The 20503-nt window shown below is 34.8% G+C and overlaps 1 protein-coding gene across 4 annotated transcripts in view; it reads left to right on the forward strand.

The window, feature by feature from the left end:
* LOC138692779 (zinc finger protein ZFP2-like) overlaps positions 1-20503 on the forward strand; it is a 68892-nt gene that overhangs the window by 11621 nt on the left and 36768 nt on the right. For 3 of the 4 annotated variants that reach the window (XM_069815985.1, XM_069815983.1, XM_069815984.1), the window contains 3 exons: positions 911-1048; positions 6031-6162; positions 14533-14615. In XM_069815985.1, the coding sequence (XP_069672086.1) occupies positions 911-1048; positions 6031-6162; positions 14533-14615 (353 nt within the window). Of the gene's footprint in view, positions 1-910; positions 1049-6028; positions 6163-14532; positions 14616-20503 lie in introns of those variants that run through there. The other variant, XM_069815982.1, reaches the window with a different exon arrangement.

The raw sequence follows: 20503 nt of genomic DNA on the forward strand, positions 1-20503 counted from the left end.
TTCTCGTCAGCATTGGTAGAGAGAGCGCAAAAAGTAAAGTTCCTAAGGAAAGACCAAAACGTATTACTTAGTGATAAAATAAGAGGCCTACAAGATTTCGTAGTCTTCCGATCATTTCAGCAAGATCTCTTAGCAGGATAAAATGATTTTACTCTCTACATTTCAAGGTAGATAATGAAATATGCAGCAGCTATACCAAGATGCTATGTCTATTGTTCGAAAGCATAACAAACCTGACATTTTTTTAGTTTCACCTACAATCCACACTGACCTGAAATAGCTATTGCTTTACTCCCACATGAAAAACCCACTGATCGTCCTCCTGGCATTGTTACTTGTGTTTCCGCGTTGAAACTCAAAAACTGAAGGTGTATAGGTTCAAGAAAAAGTATTTGGCATAAAAAACCATTCAGAGGGAGTATGTTTCATCATTATGGAAGCAAATAACTTTCAGAATGTCTGGCATTCTTCATTGCAAATAAATCTGGAAAATGGTTATTTGAAAGTCTAATGAACATAGTTTGCAGCATTTGCTGCACAAGCCACTAGTCAATTATAAACATAAATCTTGGACGTTTTCTTATTTCCATTGATTTTTAGGTGAACTATTAAATAATTTAAAACTGAATCAGTAATAACATATTTAGAATAACATTAACCTTTATATTGTATTTTGAATCCTTGTCATCATTCCGCCAACAAAATATCATGCAATAAATCTTTTCTTTTACTCTTATGTACTGTGTTACGACGCTTTTCATATGTAGTATTGGTTTTGGAATAGGCACACGTGCTTTCGTTGACATCACCATTAATAATAGTGTGGACGGACTTTATAAATAGTCTCGGGATTTTCGAGTACAACTTTTTATGTGATGTATTGTTTAATTATTTTCTTTTTTATTTGCAGGAAGGGAATTTATTAGATTTGGACGTCACTAAAATAAAAACTGAAAGTATAGACCACAGATATGACGTGAAATCAGAGATACAATTTGAGGAAACTTCAGCGTCAGTTGACTTTCCCATGCTGAAGAGTGAAGCTGAGGTGAGTGCAGTTTATGAAGTGTGTTGGTCGGTAGTTCTTTCTCTTTTATTTAGAAACAACAACAACCAAATTTCTTGGCTTAAAAGTCGATAATGTGTTAAATTGGAAAAATCATATTCAAGAAATTACCCCCAAACTAAATTCAGCTTGTTTTGCTATTAGATCTATGCAAAAGATAGTAAAAATCAATACCTTAAAAACAATATACTTCGCATACTTGCACTCGGTAATGAGTTTTGGAATAATATTCTGGAGAAATTCCACAGATAGTAACAGGATATTTCTATTACATAAAAGAGTAATTAGAATAATAGTAGGTGCCAAATCTAGGCAATCGTGTAGGGCTATTTTCAAACAACTATAAATAATGCCCATGGCTTGTCAGTATATCTTCATTAATAATCTTCCTCATATGTAATCGTGAAAACTTTGTAACTAATTCAATAGTTCATGGCATAAATACACGTCAAAAAATGACTTTCATACTCCATACTCAAAACATGAAATTATTTAGGGCCAAATTAAAGAAGTACCTAATTTCTCACGCCTTCTATTCTGTAGGTGAATTCATGACATTCAATAACACTTCATGAAATTGATACTAAAACTTCGTGTTGCACTAGTAGACTATATTGTAAATCTCGTCTGTATATATTTCATCTAGACTGTGACTATAAATTAAGACTTTATAATAGTATTAAGTTTTTTGACTTGTTCCATATTCTAGCTGTAAGCATGTATGAATACCATGGAATGTTAATAAATACAATACAATACAATACAATATTGGATGATGTGGTTGCTACAGTCAGGTGACCAGCGAATGTATTGGTTGCTCTCATTCAATTTCTTCGTCCTGTTGTCATTTGTGACTCTTTTTCACCTCACTTTTGTCATAGAGACTGTGATGCTGAGTGATTACTAAATGATATTAATTATCTTGTTTGCATCGAAAGAGATATTTTTTACCTTTTACAATTTTTAACTTAATTATTTTACTAATCCTGTTAGTTTATTTGAATCATATACTGTACTTGCTGGTAATCTACTAGTATCGATTATGTCCTCATGTCTATCACAAAATGTTTCCATTATTGACTTTACCCTAAAGCAGTGGCTGCCAAACACCACGAAATTCTGACGTAATAGAATTGCAACCCGCACACCACTATCGCAGGGAGAGGGGTGGAGTGGGTATCTCTTCAGGTAATGCAGTGAATAACAGTGCAGAGACGGACTGTGACCAAAAACGAAAGCAATATAATATTCTTCTATTTATTAACTATACATGTTAATTTTTTATCCTCCTATTAATTATTTTTGTATTATTAATAAAATAAAATAAATTTATTTTCTTATTTACCATAGAAAGAGCGTGTACTTTACATCAGCAGATATTTGAAATTAGAAAAACGTACCAGACTGGTCACGAAGTTGTAAATTGCACTACATACTTCAAAAGAACGTTGAAGTATTTCACTCCGTTTAAGACATAGAAGCCGATATTTTTTATTGTTTATTTATTAATGAAATATTCAAATTACACTACATACATAGAAAAAAAACGTGGAAGTATTTTACACTGATTAAAACATAGAAGCCGTTACTTTTTATTGTTTATTTATTAATGAAATGTTCAAATTACACCACATACGTAGAAAAAAAACGTGTGAGTATTTTGCACTGATTAAAACATAGAAGCCAATACTTTTTATTGTTTATTTATTAATGAAATGTTCAAATTACACCACATACGTAGAAAAAAATCGTGTAAGTATTTTACACTGATTAAAACATAGAAGCCGATACTTTTTATTGTTTATTTATTAATGAAATGTTCAAATTACACCACATATGTAGAAAAAAACGTGTAAGTATTTTACACTGATTAAAAATAGAAGCCGATATTTTTATTGTTTATTTATTAATGAAATGATCAAATTACACTACATACGTCGAAAAAAAAACGTCGATGTATTTTACCCTGATTAAAACATATAAGCCGTTACTTTTTATTGTTCGTTTATTATTCAAGTTACAGGTAAGGGAGTGCTAGGTTTCATAAGAAGAAAAATAATGACAACATACATTGTTCTTTTTTACTTCATTTAAAATTTTACAACAAATTAAGTATCTCATATTTTTGCCATCTGCACAAAATATATACTTTTCCTTCCATGCTCCTTAAAATTACGTTTTTACTTATTGTCTGTTTTCGAAAAGACATCGGAACATATTTTATGCTCGACCATGCCGAAATGTAGTAATTATACACCTGGTAGCAGTCCTTTAATGGACCTCATTAAAGTACACCTATTCATTAAAGTTCAGGTTTTCGATTATTCTCGGATATGCAATGGAAAGACAACGAGGGAAACGTCACGGAGGCTGGAAATCCAATACTGTCGCAGAAGGTTATGTTCTGTTACTATAATAATTAGCGTTAATTGTAAATAATATTCAAATAAATTCCATTTGTCGTCTCGTTTTTCAATTCTAAATCAATATCCAGGTTATACCAAAATTAGTTCATGTTATTCTCTACATCAAGGTCAATGACGTTATTGTTCCTCGAAAAAAATCAATACTTTCGCGTCTGCGCACATCTCACACGAGCTATGCGCAAGGTCACTTCCGATCTTGAGTCAGAAACAAATAAAGTGATACTTCTGAATAATTTCAAGTTATAAATATGGTCGAGCATAAAAAGTCGTATGAAACTGGCCTCTAATGGTAATTAAGACGCTCGTATGAAAATTATGAAACTCCCTTGCGCTCGTTTCATAAACAAACATACTTGCGTCTTAATTACTATCATTATAGGTTCGTTGCATAATGTACTAATCCTACACACTTCTAAAATTACATGCGTACGTCCGCTGCTGATAAATGTCTTTACTTATATCTTAGTGATGGCTGTAAACAGAGGGTGGTGATATGATGTCATGGTTACGCTTGAGTGGAGACAGGGGTATGTTTCGCGACACAGCTTTTGGTTATCACTGCCCTGAAGATTGGATGAGTTGTATATTTTTACTCTCCGACAGCTGTCTGGTTCTCATATGTGAACAAAATATGACTGTGTCTGTCGGCAATATGGAATTTGGCCTACTCTATGTGACGCTCTTGAAAATGATTTTAATTGTACAAGTGCAGTTCTGAGATTTTTATCGAACACAGGACTTGACAGGGTGATTTAGTTTTTATTGACCCATTTTAGTTATCCTCCGGTCCCTTTACATCCAGAGGTTACATTTGTTGCTTAATAGGCCTATATGTTTTTAAGAAACTTGACATTCAGACCTTTTACATCCGAGTATTTTAGAAATGCACCAGATAATTTATTTCGGGTGGCATTTGTTTTATTATTTTATTGTTTCTTTTTAAATACTAGCTAGGGCGCGAGAACTGCTCACTTTTATGATTTTTATGCATTACCTAGTTCAAACTGCATTTGTGTACCTCGTTTTAACAGTGGCGATGCTTTTTAGTTCTTTTAAGCATTCTGGTTATTGTATCGTGTTTCAGTTTTCTGGAGATTTTAGATAATGGCGCAAATAGCCACAGTAGCTGACGCTCTCTTTTTAAACCCCACTAACTGACTAACTCTGTGAAGTGATGCACAGTCCTGCTGGACCACCATGTCCATGTTGTTTTCCTGTAGCATCTGTGGAATGAAGTCGACCTGGTTGGCGGGTTGGTATAGCGCTGGCCTTCTATGCCCAAGATTGTGGGTTCGATCGTGGGCCAGGTCGATGGCATTTAAGTGTGCTTAAATGAGACAGGCTCATGTCAGTAGATTTACTGGCATGTAAAAGAACTCCTGCGGGACAAAATTCCGACACATCCGGCGACGCTGATATAACCTCTGCAGTTGCGAGCGTCGTTAAATAAAACATAACATTTTTTTTTTCTGTGGAATGAAACATTGTGATCTGTTTCTGGAGGTCCACATATCGTAATGCCAGAAATGTTGTATGCAGTAGAGGTAGTTTCAGGTAATGTTGACAGATTGTATATGCTACCTCTTCAGGCGTTTGTATGAGACTCTTTTGGGACTTGCTATCATACAAATGCTTACAGCAGATTCGAGAGCACGTCTATGGCCACGAGAGATCCACTTTCGTCAGAATTATAGTACCATAGCCTTACTGACTCTTTTTTTTAAATAAAGGCAAACGTGCAAGAATAAAAAACATCTATTGAAGGATTATTTCATGAGTTACAACAGTGTATCTTTTTTATTTCCCTTGCTCGGGAGAGAGATCGTCAATGATTATTATGATAGCCATTGTCAGTTTATTCTTCCAGTATCTGCTGTCTTCAAACATATGCGCAACATACTAAGCATTAAGTTTATAGTTCTCGACATCAGCTTTTGGTAATAGATCCAGGAGTTGAGATTCTTGTTTTTTCCCCCTTATATAGCAAACTTATGTGACGGCGGCAGTGAACCTCTGGGTTCCTTGTAAGCCATGAGTAAGTAAGTATATACATTTGATAAGCTATAAAATGCTGGTTGAGTTTACATCCATGATATTCGCAGAAACCTTTTATTTTCAACTTCTCCCGAACAATTAGCCAAAATCTAAAAACCTGCGTGAACGAAAAATTGAACTCTAAAAAAATATGGCATGTTCGGAAAAACCTGGACATATGGCAACCATAGCCAAATGGAATAAGAAAACATTACAGTCATTGTATATAAACCATCGTATAATATGAACTGTACGTCATTACAGATTTGGTTGTAATTTATTGAATCTCACAAGTGGGATATTACCTTTCCTCCTTCATAAGCTGCTTTTGAAATCTGTTGTGTATTTTCCCTTCAATAATTTCCGTAAGTTCTCTTCTGTGTTGCAAGTAGGCCTAGTATTGAAGCACTGGCATGCAGACCCGGAGTGTACCTGTAACACTTGTGATCAGCATCTATCAGATTGTAATATATTACTCATCCATGATGTCTCTGTGTTCCGCAGGAAGTTAATTTATTGGATCTGCATGTGACTAGCATAAAGGAGGAATGCGTGGACGACAGCTACGAACACAATTCAGAGATAAGATTTGAAGAAATTATATTGCCCAATAATGTGGTGAAGTGTGAAGCTGAGGTGAGTGGAGCTCATTGGGTGTGCTGGTTCTTCTTTCCAATGTTTAACTTGCATTCCTTTCGTCACAGAAGCCTTCTTTGTATAACTGTGTTGACTGCAAATTTTGGTTTACAGTGAGGACAGTAAATCTGTCTGCTTGCTATTTATTGCTTATTTCTGTATTGCAGAATAGCCTAAATTTAAAGTGCTATATGGGCCATTCCATGTCAAATCAACACAAAAAAAGTGGACTTTTCAACCCGAACACCTCAGATTTTCATTAAATTTGGTGGGATGGTAAAGAACCTTAAGTTAATTAATTATGTAAAATTTGAGCCCTCAATAATGCACGATATCCATACAGCAATTCTGTCAATACAAGAAAAAATGTAAAAATGTCGCATACTATGTCAACAAAAATAATTAATAACTTCTCTTCTAATAGAGGTAGAATCTTAAACTTGGGCTTATTTTAAAGCTAATGGATCATATGTTTCAATAAAAATAGGTTTGAATCAAAGTAATGAATTCTTTATTGAATAGTCACGTGAAACACATTTTAACATTGAATATCTATAAATGCGGGACATAAATTATTTCGCGAAAAATATATGTTATAGAGGTAAGAGCATTCTCCCCTTGGTGTAAGTTTCATTTTGGAAACGTTTCAGGAATATCAGTAAAAAAATATATCAATGTATTGGTTTGTAGCACTTAAACCAGTCGTACACCAACACTGCATGCGCACGAGTTCGTACTTGTCTGATAAGCTGCGTCATCGATCTGTCAGGCCGCCATGAGTGGCAGTTTATACAGTCTTCAATTTATACAAAACGTGCAATCTGTTTCAAGTGCAGTGTCGTTAGTTTTTGTAGTATGTGTTAGTTTTGTGCGATGTAATAGAGTCGCGTTTTAATTTATAGGCCTATGTTTGCTGCAATCCCTTCGAGAAATCAGGGCATTGTAATTAGAGGAAAAATTTAAGAAGTGTTATATCGTGGATGCTTCATGTATTTCCTGATTTAAAACAGGAACAAAAAGTGTACGCTATGTGTCGCAAAGAAATAAAAATATAATATGATGCTATTACGCAGAAACCTCATAATGACTCTAGTAATGAAGAATACGTCGACTCTACAGCAAATGTAAGTTCATTAAATACAAGTCTTTTTGGCCAAGGTATGTTCCTTATTAAACAAGAAAGTCTACAACAAGAGAAATATAAGAGACAGAAATTTGAAAATATTGTAAAAGATAAAGTCTTCGATATTAAAGATGCCGAGGAACCAGGACCTTTCTGATTCTGAAATTTTGTCTCAGTTGCAGGAAAATTTTCAAAATTCAGGTAAAAGTGAGAAAATCACCATTTTAACACTACTACCTAAAAGCTGGAGCGTAAATAATACATAAAAAAAAGAGTTTCTTTCAGCTTTTGAATACATAATTCGGAAAGCAAAAGTTGTGGCAAAGGGAAAGGGAATTTTGTGTTCACTAAATCCGAAACCTGGAAAACCCTTGCTCGTGGCTGTTGCCGGTAAAGTTAAAGAATTCTGTTCTGACGAGATAAGTAGAATGATGCCTGGTAAGAAATATTTGTTGTGATTAAAGAATCAGGGAGTAAATCACATGAGCAGAAATTAATTATATGCAGTGTTTAAAAATTCTAACCCTGACCAAGAAATTGTATTCTAGCTGGAGTTAGTGGAACTATACTGTCTGTGTTTGTGTCCTTATCAGAATGTAAAACTTATGCCGGAAGCAATTTATTAAAGTTTCAGGTCTACATGGATTTCTAGAAAATATTTCTTTATACTTTCCAACTTATCAACATTTCTTGGCTACTATGATGTGCAATCCTCCTCATATAAATTGCTTGTTCAGGAAATGTGCAGAATGTCCTGAACCATTCAAAATAAGAGAGGGTTTAGAGAAATGTTTCATATAAAACTTCAGTGAATCAGTGACATACAAGCAGTGGACAACGACTGACCAATCAATGCTTGAGACCATAATGAAACACACAGACAAATTTTTCGACTGTCTCTTGGAGAAACTTGATTTACTGACTCACTCATTTATATCATCTATCATTTATATCTGGGTTACAACTAAGCCACGGCCAGGAGAGAAGACCAGAAATGTCGAAAAAACAACCTGGTGGCATTGGATAAAAAATAAAAAATAAAAATGTATATCATCTGAACAAAGTAAGTTTCTACGTGATATGAAATCATTTCTACAGCCATGCCAGCTTGTTGTGTTATGCGACTTCGCTGAAAACTATTATTTCGTAATCCAAGATGAAATTCAGTCATATCATAGGACTAATGTGCAGACAACCATTCATACTTTCGTAATATATTATAACGAATCGTCATCCGATACAGTCTCTATTAAAAATCTGGTAATAATTTCACACTGCCCGAAATATGACACTACAGCTGTACATCTGTTTAAAACATATCTAATGGAGTCATTAAAACTAACATCTGTAATTCACCACAAAAATTATGTATTTCTCCGAAGGATTCTCTGCTCAGTATAAAAATAGGAAAAAATTTCCTGAACCTCACATTACATGAAGAAGATTTTGGATTTCCAACAGAATTGCATTATTTTTGCATATCGCATGGCAAAAGAGCATGCGATGTAGGTGGGACTCTTAAAAGGTTTGCGGCATGTGCTAATTTACAGAGACCATCCGATAAACAAATAACTGCACCTAGGGAATTGTACGACTGGACAATGGATCATCTCCCAGACATTAATACCGTTTATGTGACTGAAAAAAGCTATACTGGAAAAAATGCTTGCTCTTTGATTTGCAAAATCCACCGCAGTGCCTGGAACACAAGTTTCATACAGTCCTGCTGTTTAGGATGGGTATTATACTTGCTAAGCAGTTTTAAAATACAGCTGAAACAACGCATCATCCTGTCTGGAAAGATGATCAGGCTATTTCATCTCAGCAATGAAACGTAATCATTTCTTACAGAACTTCAGGTTTAACAAAATCCATATGACAATAATTTATTTCAAGTAACAATTTTAAAAATTCGAATTATGTAATACATGTTAAATTACATAGCGACATTCAAGAATATGATCAAATATAATTGAATACAACGAATGTGTGGGACATAATTATCGCGACTTATAATGTTAGCTTACACTTGCAGTGACATAATAATTTTTATCTTTGCAACCTATGATGATTCCAAGTTGAAACTTATCAGTTCATTATATCACTAATTGAGGCGTAGTATATATTTTTTTTCCTTAAAATAGAACCCCCGCATTTTTAAATATGAATATATGAAAATTGTTTCACCATGTTTTTTTAGTGTAATTGAATACATGCAGAAAACAATATAAGCAATAAAAACTATCACATATTAAGAATGTATCACCCAATTTTAGTAAATTTATCTGGAGACATTGTTGAGATATATAATTTTAATTGAAGTGGCGTGCTTACAAAAATGTGAGTTTTCTTCATGTTTGAAACGCCACTGACAGAAAACGAAAAGCACAGGACATATGAAACTCGGCAGTTTTAGTTAGAGCGGCAGGTAAAACAAACCCTCAAAATTTGAAAGAAATCTGAGTTGGTCGGGTTGAGCGCCTTGTTGATTTGATATGGAATGACCCATATGGCTCTTAAGTTTTGAAGAAAATTCTTCCAATGATAATACAATTATTTTTGGCGAGGTTTCACATTTTGCTAAATAGCATGAAGCACCTAATTTTACCAATGTGGCTTAGACAATAAAGCGTCAGCACATAGAGATGAAAACCTGGGTTCGAGTCCTGGTGCCAGAGAGAATTTTTCTTTGTTCTATCCATCCTTCATCATATGGTAATGCAGAATTCCTGCACGGAAATATCATATGTACTTCGGTATGATACGTCATAATAATATTATAAGCATAAGTAATCACTTTGTGATTCAAGACGGCGCTCATTCTGTTGGATTCTGGCCACTTAGTCACATATTCTGTGAGACAGTATATGAGAGTAGGCCAGCAAAGGGAAACTCAGAGGTACAGTAAAACTCCAATAAGACGCTGTTCAAGGGACCGGGTGTGAAACGTGTATTAACCGGAACCACGTTTTAGGCGGGTATACTAATTTTGACTTATATACAGTATCTATTAGCATTTTTCTTTATTGAAATACATGATTAATGAAAGGTAATACTGTATTACTCCATTATGTAATTACTGTACTCTACATCAAAGACATTTACATTATGTACTGTACTTAATTCTTTCGAAAAAAAAAAGTCATTTATAGTTGTTTGCCGTGTGCGTGTTCTCCAAGTCCTCATGTTTACAACACTTCAGTTTCTGCGATTACATCCTCCCGACGTCGCAGCTGTAGTGATTGAGTCGCGATTTTTTATTATCGTTCTTAATGTCGATGATGGGATTCCTAATGAATCAGAGAGTTGTTTCTGAGTAAGAGTACTGGTCTCATCGTACTTTCATAAGACTTTCAATTTTTCCGACACAGAAAGCGCTTTTCGTTTAACACTCATTGTAATCACATTCACAGACACTTCAAGACACAAAATGACAACAAACTGCCCAGCAAAAATTTCCAGAATTTTATTACGGCCGAGTGAGGAATGCTGTTTGAGAGAGAGGGTTAGCAAGACGGCGGAGTATTGTAACTGTATGTAGGCTTTAAGCACACAGATAAGGAGTTGAATAAGAGAGCGTAACAAAAGAGTGGGGCATACTAAGATATGAAGTATGAAGGTTTAAGTGCACAGGTAAAGGGTCGAATACCAATACTTTTCAGGTTAATGGCACCAGTGAGTTCAATGACCAAGATGTTTCATTGCTGTTACAGTACATTGCTGAAAATTACATCGAAAATATTCCACAAAAACAGCGTATTATGCGGGGCTTGAGCACAACAAACGGGGTATTTTATAAAGGCGTTATATGTGAAATGTACAGGGACCGGACAAAAAAAAGCGTATTACACGGGATAGGGTAATAAGCAGGCGCGTCTTATCGAGGTTTTACTGTATAATTTAAACTGAGAAGGATTCAATCCGTCATCGGAACTAGAATTCAGTGTGGCTTAGTGGATAAAGTATCAGCACGTAGAGCTCAAAATCCGGGTTCGATTCCTGGTACCGGACAGAATTTTTCTCTCTTCTACCCAACCTTCATCATAGAATAAGTTGTAATAAGAATGCCTCTTTCAAAGTTTATGTGGCAGTGACTCATGCTTTTAAGTATATCACCAACACGGGTAATGTGTCTCTTAAATCTTCCATCTTTAAGTCCACACATGTGGAGTAACGGTTAGCGCGTCTGGCTGAAAAACCAGGTGGCCTGGGTTCGAATCGAGGTCTAGACAAGCTACCTGGTTGATTTTTTCCGGGTTTTCCCTCAACCCAATTTGAGCAAATACTTAGTAACTTTCGGTGTTGGACCCGAAACTCATTTCACCCGGATTATCAACTTCATCTCATTCTGACGCTAAATAACCTGAGATGTTGACACAGCGTCGTAAAATAACCTACTTAAATAGGAAAAAAATCTATCTTTAAATGTGTATTACACCGTCCATAATCCACACATTGGTAATGCCATACCTGGTGACAAACTGTTGCAGCAGGTTGTATCGTATCCACGTGAGGTCTTCACGGATCATCGAACCACTGCCCATCAGACCCCTCTTGTTTCTGAAGACCTCGCTTCACTTCCTGTAGCTAGCAGACTTAACTATGACAATACGCGTAGCTTCATCAATTCTCCCCTCTATCTTGTGGTTCCTGTCAATGTTCTCCAGCTTTAGGTCGACACTTATTTTATTTACAGTATCGTCGTTTTTCTCAGGCACACCAAAAATTCGCACACACTGACATCTTTGATATTGCTTGAGGTCGTCTATTTTCTTTAGTACCTGGCCTTCTAATTTAGCTATTCTGTCTTTTTTTCTTTGAGGGAATGTTCTGCTTGATCACTTCTGTGTTCTTTTCTAATGTCCCCCTAAGGTCACTCACTACAGTATCACTTACTATGTTGGCATTACCTTGCAACATGGCACGGTGTTGCATAGCGTCTCTCAGCACACAACACACACAATCTCTCATATTCTCCTCAGTCATTTTATCTTTCTTGCAACCTATAATTAATTATAAATCCTTATTTAATACTGTAACACGATTAACTAAAATTAACATACTTCACATTATACGAGGGGGATCCAGGAAATAAGACCGTTCGCGCATACCTGCCGCGCAGCTGACTCCCCTTCCTTGTTTGAAGGTCAACTGGCTTCCTTAATATGTGTTCTCATAATGTTGTGAGTACTGGTTGCAATAAGTCGCCATTGTGCATTTTGTGTTACTTCAAAATGAACGATGTGATTGATAATCCCGCCGACTGTGAGGTAAGGAGTGTGATTCGATTTTTCAATGCCCAACATTTGAAACCTGCAGAAATTTACCGGCAATTGAAAGAAGTGTATGGTGATACTGTAATGAATGAAAGAAATGTGAGAAAATGGTGCGAAATGTTCAACAATGGGCGAACAAATGTCCACGATGAAACTCGACCCGGACGCCCATCACTCATCACAGAAGACCTGAAGACTGAAGTGAACGACAGAATCTTGCAAGACAGGCGCACATCACTCGACGAATTGCATATTGCCTTTCCTGACATTTATCGTTCTTTGCTTGGTGAAATTGTGTCGCAACATCTTGGCTACCACAAAATCTGTGCCCGCTCGCACACTGCTGCTTCAACTCGAGAATTGCTGGATCAATTCGGTTGGGAAATCTTTGATCATCCACCCTATAGTCCAGACCTTGCTCCTAGCGATTTTCACCTTTTCACTAAGCTGAAAGACTTTCTGGGTGGTACGCGTTTTGGAAGTGATGAAGAGTTGAAGAAGACAGTGAACACCTGGCTTAATGAACTGGCGGCAGAGGAGTATAACACGGGAATTCTAAAGCTAGTGAACAGATACGACAAATGTTTAAATGTAGGTGGTGATTATGTAGAGAAGTAAAGGAAGCTTCAGTTATGTAACAGACTTTGTTTTTTCAAATAAATATTTTTTTTTTAATTATTACAACAAAACGGTCGTTATTTCCTGGATCCCCCTCGTAGAACACTTTATTTAAGAATTTTTCTTTCATACAAACGGTACTGTAGGTTTCTATCTTCAACCGTTTACCAGTCACATGCAATTGAGATTAAGGTACATTTAAGCAGTGCACCCTGTATATTTGTGTGCCAATGCTTCCTCTACCTGCGAAGACTGTATCCATTGCATTTACGATACAGTCGGAGGCTTATAGCGAGGGCAAGCCCCCCCCCTCCCCAAATGTACCTTCGCCATAACCCTTCTATATTATTCCTGAACCATCAAAAACCAACATAATGTATAACAATCATTGCTAAAAGTATCATGGCCGGTTTTTCCAAGTATTGTTAGAAAATTTAACGGCTATTAAACTCTAAACAATTTGTTAATTAATAAAATTGTATTTTTTCAACACCAGTTTGGTTTAACAGATTGCTAACAGTTTGTTAATTTTAAATGTAGGATTTCGGGCAGTTAACTCATTTAACAGTTAGTTAAATATGGCCGATGTCTCCACAGCTGTTCGAACAGAAGTTGCGAAATTAATATTTTGTGTCTCTCTGTAGGGAATGTTTAGCATATGACTGGTAATATAACATTTAAAAAATACTTTGGACTGTTTAAATACATGACTGTTATTTTATTTCTTTCGTATTTCGTATCCATATTAGCAATGAGGAAATACAACCTTACTTTGTAATTATTATTCAGCATGTCACCTACAACTTTTGTCAACTGTTTGTTTATGGAGCGTGGCCTACTATAACAGGTTGTCATTTTATGCGAGTTTCATGACTCACTCTATAATATAGAATTTAAAGATTAATTTGTCTTACATGTGTAGAATCATTACCAACTGCTGTTGAGTAGTTAAAATAGTGCTAACAGACGTTATAGTTAAGTGTTGGTTATCTTAAACAAAATTATGTTGAACAAATGGAAAATAAATTAACAAAGCGAAAAAAATAAACAGACTGTTAATTTAACATTCGTTAAGCAAAATTAAACATTACTTGGACAAACTGGCCATCAGAGTTAACAGTAATGCTTTCAAGATGTAACATTAGTTCAAAAGTGGGATATGTGAACAGCTGGCACTTCTACCCAATTATCCTCCACTCCAGTATTATGCACTTAGGCCTAGTTCGATACTGAATGAAAGCTGTTACAACGTTACTAAAAATTTTTATTTTTCTTATTAGGATTTAAAATCAAGTCCCTGACATAGGAAACCAGATGGTGCACTAACCTTCATTCATTAATTATCACTTTTAGGAAGATGCCTTCGATCTGGACAAAGTACAGCAACAGCAGAAACAGGAAGTATCTTCAGAGGAGGATGAGGTGTCGACTGAGAGGTAAGTGTAGTGTGCTGATTTGTAACTTTTGGCGTTGGACCTCAGACTCATTTCGGCTCATTAATTCACATCATAGTCATTCATACTGGAGATGGGCGATAATTACTTGCAATTGTATCGATTGTATTATAGAAGTAGTTCCTAAAATCTATAGTCATATTAGATCATGAAGAAAATAGTGTCGATTGAAAAGAGACAATGCTATTCTGTAATTTTTATATGAAAGAATAAGACAGTTCGTACCCTATAGCAGAAGATGTCAGTGGGTAGTGGAGTAAAGTAAAGTAGTACGACAAAAATGTCCTTTGTCACCTATCCAGTTCAACATGATCTTGGAGGATTTAGTGAAGATCTGTTTCCAAAACATGGCAGTGGTGATAGTAAGGGGAAGAAAAATTAAGTGCATACGCTTTGCTGATGATATGGCGCTGTTAGCAAAAGAGGAACTGTACTAAGAAATACATAAATCGAAATTTAAAGAAAAAAAATTCATTTCCTAATAAAGAAATAGTCTCATAGCAATAAAGTACTAATCAATAAATGCTGTCCTATTGATCCAGTGATCGGAAATATATCCTCTATCGCTTGTATTGTAATTTATCATTTTGTCCCTTTTTTCTATCTGGGCTTCTGTGTGTTACATACTTTTCGATTGGATTCCGAGGTCACGGCCGACTTGATCGTAATGGAAACTGTTCATCCACTACAATTATGTATCTTACAATCTGTACCTGGAAGAAAGGAAATCTCTAAAGTGTAGTTAATTTTAGAAACTTTAATTTCAATATTCCGTAGAGGTACCGTAAGTTAATTCTATGTTCGAATACAGCTAGTTTTGGGCTGCAGTGTAGGAAAAATTTCACTATACTGTTACCAGTGGCCAAGCTGAGATATAAATACTGGGTAGGCTGAAAACATCTGCCTACCTTGTATTTTTTTTATAGAGCAGATGCTTGTCGGCTTTTCCCTCAACATTTTTTTGTGATACAGATCCCACAAGAAGATGACAATCACTAATTTTCATCCCCAAAGAGAATAGATTTAAAACATTGTAACTTATTTGTTCTAGAGCACCCTGTTAGCCAAGAATATTATACCATGAAAATTGAACCTTTATATTTAGTCTTCCTCCATCCACTACTTTAATATGTAAATGTGGCATCAATCTCCTATCTTTGTAAGCACATTTTGTTTCTTATGTCCAAACTGAAAAAGGTTTCTCTTTTATTTCTACAAATGTATGTATGTATGTATGTATGTATGTATTTTATTTCGTCCTAATGATCATACAGGATGATGTTGGACACGTCAAATTAATACTAAAAACAGTTCTAAAACTGATACACATTTACAAAATAATGTTAATATACAGTATATAACAATCTTGTTCGTACAGCCCCTATGTTTGTGATAATGTCCGTTTTAACTGTAAAATAAGATAACAATTATGTTTTCTTCTTCACGTATATAACCGTGTGCAGTTTATTCATAATATTCGCTATTATATTTAATTATAATGTATCTTTAAAACATTTGTTGTTATTTTAAAAAGAAATCTCCATTATTCGTTGTGTTAGATATGCAACTTTTCTGTTCGTACACTTACAAGTCTTGCCCTATCTCACTGTTTCAAAATACGCTAACCGGTTCGTGCTTGCTATTGCTGAGTGGTAGCTTCCCTTGTTTACATTTTTACCTTGCAAGCATGACAGTACTGTACGAGATGGCGAAGCGAAAGCAGCTTTCAGAAGATCTGAAGAAAGTTATTGTTCAACTTGCCCTTAAAGGTAAGTCTTTAAGGGAAATAAGTAAAATTGTTGGACATACACATTCAACAGTTCAGCATTTTGTAAACAAATTTAAATATGAAGGGTCTTGGAAGAATTTGAGGCGAAAACCAAAAGAAAAAAAATTAAATGAAAGGGACGAAAGATACATTGTACAACAAATTCGACATGACCCTAGGTTGTGTTGAAAAACTGCGTTCACAAGTACAAGACACTATAGGAAAAGAAATGTCCAACCAGACCATTCGTCGTGCATTGTGGAAACATGGGTATCATGGCAGGGTTCCACGTAAGAAACCTTTTATTAGTGAGTCAAATAGAATAAAAAGACTTCTATTTGCAAACGAACACGTTTCTAAAGAGGAGGACTATTGGGATCGTGTAATATGGTCCGACGAGACGAAGATAAATCTTTTCGGCTCAGATGGTTGCAACCGAGTGTGGAGGAAGGCAAACTCTGCCATCAGGAAAGAAAATACTATTTCTACTGTAAAACACGGAGGTGGTTCCATCATGATATGGGCTTGTATGTCTTCCTCTGGAGTCGGAAACATACACATCATTGATGGAATTATGGATAAAATGATGTACAAGAATATTCTTATGACAAATTTAAAAGAAAGTGCTAAAAAAAATGGGCTTCCAGGGTAATTATATATTTCAACATGATAACGACCCTAAACACACCGCCGGGATCGTCAAGACCTGGCTGATATGGAATGTTCCCCATCAACTCAAAACGCCACCTCAATCAGCGGATTTAAATCCTATCGAACATTAAATCCTATCGAATATTTGTGGCCAATTTTGAAAAGAAGGGTACGAAATAGCAAGATAACATCCATTCCGGAGCTCAGAAGAATAGTGGCAGAAGAATGGCAGAATATCACTCCTGAGGTTTGCAAGAAACTTGTCTCTTCAATGAAAAGAAGATGTGAGGAGGTCATTAAAGCCAAAGGATGTGTTACATGATATTAATTTTGTGTAATAGTTGGCAACTAAGACTTTGAAATTTACAAAATGATTAGATGTACGAACACAAAAGTTGCATAAAATGTGCACATTTTTTTGATTTTGTATGTTTATTTAGGCCTATAGTGAATTGAAAATTTTGATGAAGTTTATTTTACATCCTGAAGAGAAGATATTGTTTTTTCATATTTTAATTTAACGTATTAAAATAAATTATATTTTCGTTAACAAAATTGTCTGTTTTTAATAACAATATTACTGTACGAACAAGATAGTTACATACTGTATATAACATGGTGTATAATACTGACAAATGATTGAGCACTACCACTAAAATTGTCAAATCTTCGCACAATAAACCTAGAATTAATAATTATCTATGAAACCTTTATCATCTACTATTAATAAATATATTTGTACAACTTAACATGTAATAACTGTAAATACTAACATTCAAGATATTCTTGTACTGAACAAAAACAACCATCCATAAGAAATTTCTTTAATTCTTTTTTTAATTTACCGTCAGCATTTAAGTGTTTAATTGACCCGGGTAATTTATTATAAAGACCTCAATCTTCTATCAGTATGAGCCATTTTAAGCGGAATTATTATGTAACACACACAAGCATGCACTTTTGATTAAACTAAACTCAACAACGTGGCACTTTCAGACAACACCAATATAGAGCGACGTAATATTGTAACGGAAGACTACCTTCGTTTCGTATGGAGATGTAGTGAATCGATACAGGGTGTATCGGTCTCGCCTCAAGTTTGCGAGTCAAGATCGTAGACATGCCTTTAGAGGCTACTGCCACAAGCCTCACAGCTCGTACTGATCTCTCTATAGTAGAATGATTGCCAACAGTGAATTTATTATATATAAGGATCGGAGTGCAGCCATGTGTTAGGATAAGCCTCCTGTTGGGACTTGTTACCTCTGCTACTATGAAATCAATTCCATACTGTCACATCCAATGAACCTCACACGAACAATGCTACAGAAGTGTGGCACAATCGGTTTCAAACCATTATGTCACTAAAACATCCTTCCTTATACAAGTTAATATCACAGTCTACTATATAGTCACGAAGCTCAATATGTAGTAAAAATGCAAACATGGGTAGTTGCCCACCACCAGGATCGCTACCATCGCCTCATCATCGCAGATCTCTCTCCTAGTAGACGACAAAATATGTTACACTTTCGTTGTGTTCTTTTGGAAAAATTAACACCTTCCTTCCATTATTGAAATATTAAATGCATAAAGTTAATTTATTATTTTAATGAAGTATATTAAATTTCACCATAAACTCGAAAATACCTGCAAGAAATAGGTTAATATTATTTTTTTTGTGCAAAACGAACTGAAATTTACTATAATCGCTTCACTCATTCAAGATTATAGCGATAATTAACTATGAAACCAATAAATATTAATTTGCATTTCCCTTTACAACAATAATAATGGAAATATGAATTAATGGAGTAACTTACGTGTACCGGTACGTGTAGTGTAGGCTTACGTAGTTAACAAAGTGGGATGAGGTTAAGCAATAATAATCACACCAGAATTGGAAATAAAACGTGATCAATAAATTTTATTGTAACAGACTTTTTCTACGTCTCTAGTAAAGTAACAAATAAAAAAGAACAAAATTAACAGCTATAATTAAAAACATATCCTTTGAAAAAAAAAAGTAGGCCTAAGCAATAATAATCCTACTAGAACTGAAAATAAAACATGATCAATAAATTTCATTAAAACAAACTTAATTTTTCTACGTCTCTAGTAAAATATTATTATTCCAATTATTGTATTTTAGCCATTAACATTTTCATTACAACCAATAACGAACATTTCACAAGCATCAATGTGAAATACGCAACGAGCTAGCATTCGATGGAAATACGACACAGTCCAAAGTCGACCATGGACAGTGTATTGTTTCTAGTTGCTAACCGTTTGAAGCGCTTTATCACGAGATTTGCAAAAAATCACCTCAAGCTTCGCGACTGTATATAGTAGACTGTGTTAATATTATGTCTTCAAGAGAAGGAGCATGATACAGAAATGTTGTTTTCCATGAGTTTGATGTTTGGCAGACTGTTACACAACTCCAGAAGCGGAAATATAAGAACCAGAACCAAAGACTGCAGACCATTACTTCGAAGTGCGACGACTTCAAAGACCAGGGACGGATATTAGAATACCTGCGTGCTTGTGCCCACAACATCGCTATTTAATATACCAAAATTCTGTACCGCATTCCACAAAACAGACAGCAGGGCTACTTCATAATAACTTTTACTGTGGACAATATATTCAGTTTTGAAATAATGACTTGCTTGATGAGCTTACTGTGGTTGAATTTTCATTGGATGAATAGCAATGGGTGAATTTAGCAAAAATTGAGAATAGATTTGACATATTGATTTATTGATATAGTTCACAAGTACAAAACTTAATAATATAACAAAAGATCTATAAACAAATGTAGTTCTACATACTAAATATACAATTTCCTAGACTTATTATTTTATCGCAAATCTCAATAATTTATTGGTTCAAACTTGCACTTACGTCTGGTTTTAGTGCATGTTTAAACCAATCGTGATAACCATTAAGACATTAAACCTTATTTTATCTGATCCTTTTCACAATTTAATTGTAATTATTTAGGTCTTACTTTAATAATAACTTATTATTCCAATTAGGTGATCAGATGTCGACATACTGTAAGTCATGAACCTGAATTAGCTGACTCGATACATTCTATATGTAGGTTGTCTTTATTTCTTACAATATTTCCTTGTCAGCAGAAACGTTTGCGTAACTTCAATGAAGACTACAGCATACCTGCTTAAAAACAAACTTGACAAGTTGCTTACATAATCAACCTCAATTTAGTTTCATTATTGTGTCTCATGTACTCATTATCAATTCATTACTATTATAATGCCTACTAAATTTATTATAAATGCAGTATTATTGAAATTAAGACATATTAGTAAAGCAATTTATAAAGTCAAAATTATCTTCTGAACCTTTACTAAATAATATAGCTATCTGAATACATTAATAACTGCCTTAATTCTCTATTTTCAATTTTCATTATTTTAAA

This window comes from Periplaneta americana, chromosome 17 (genome assembly GCF_040183065.1).
Source record: "Periplaneta americana isolate PAMFEO1 chromosome 17, P.americana_PAMFEO1_priV1, whole genome shotgun sequence".
Lineage (NCBI taxonomy): Eukaryota > Metazoa > Arthropoda > Insecta > Blattodea > Blattidae > Periplaneta > Periplaneta americana.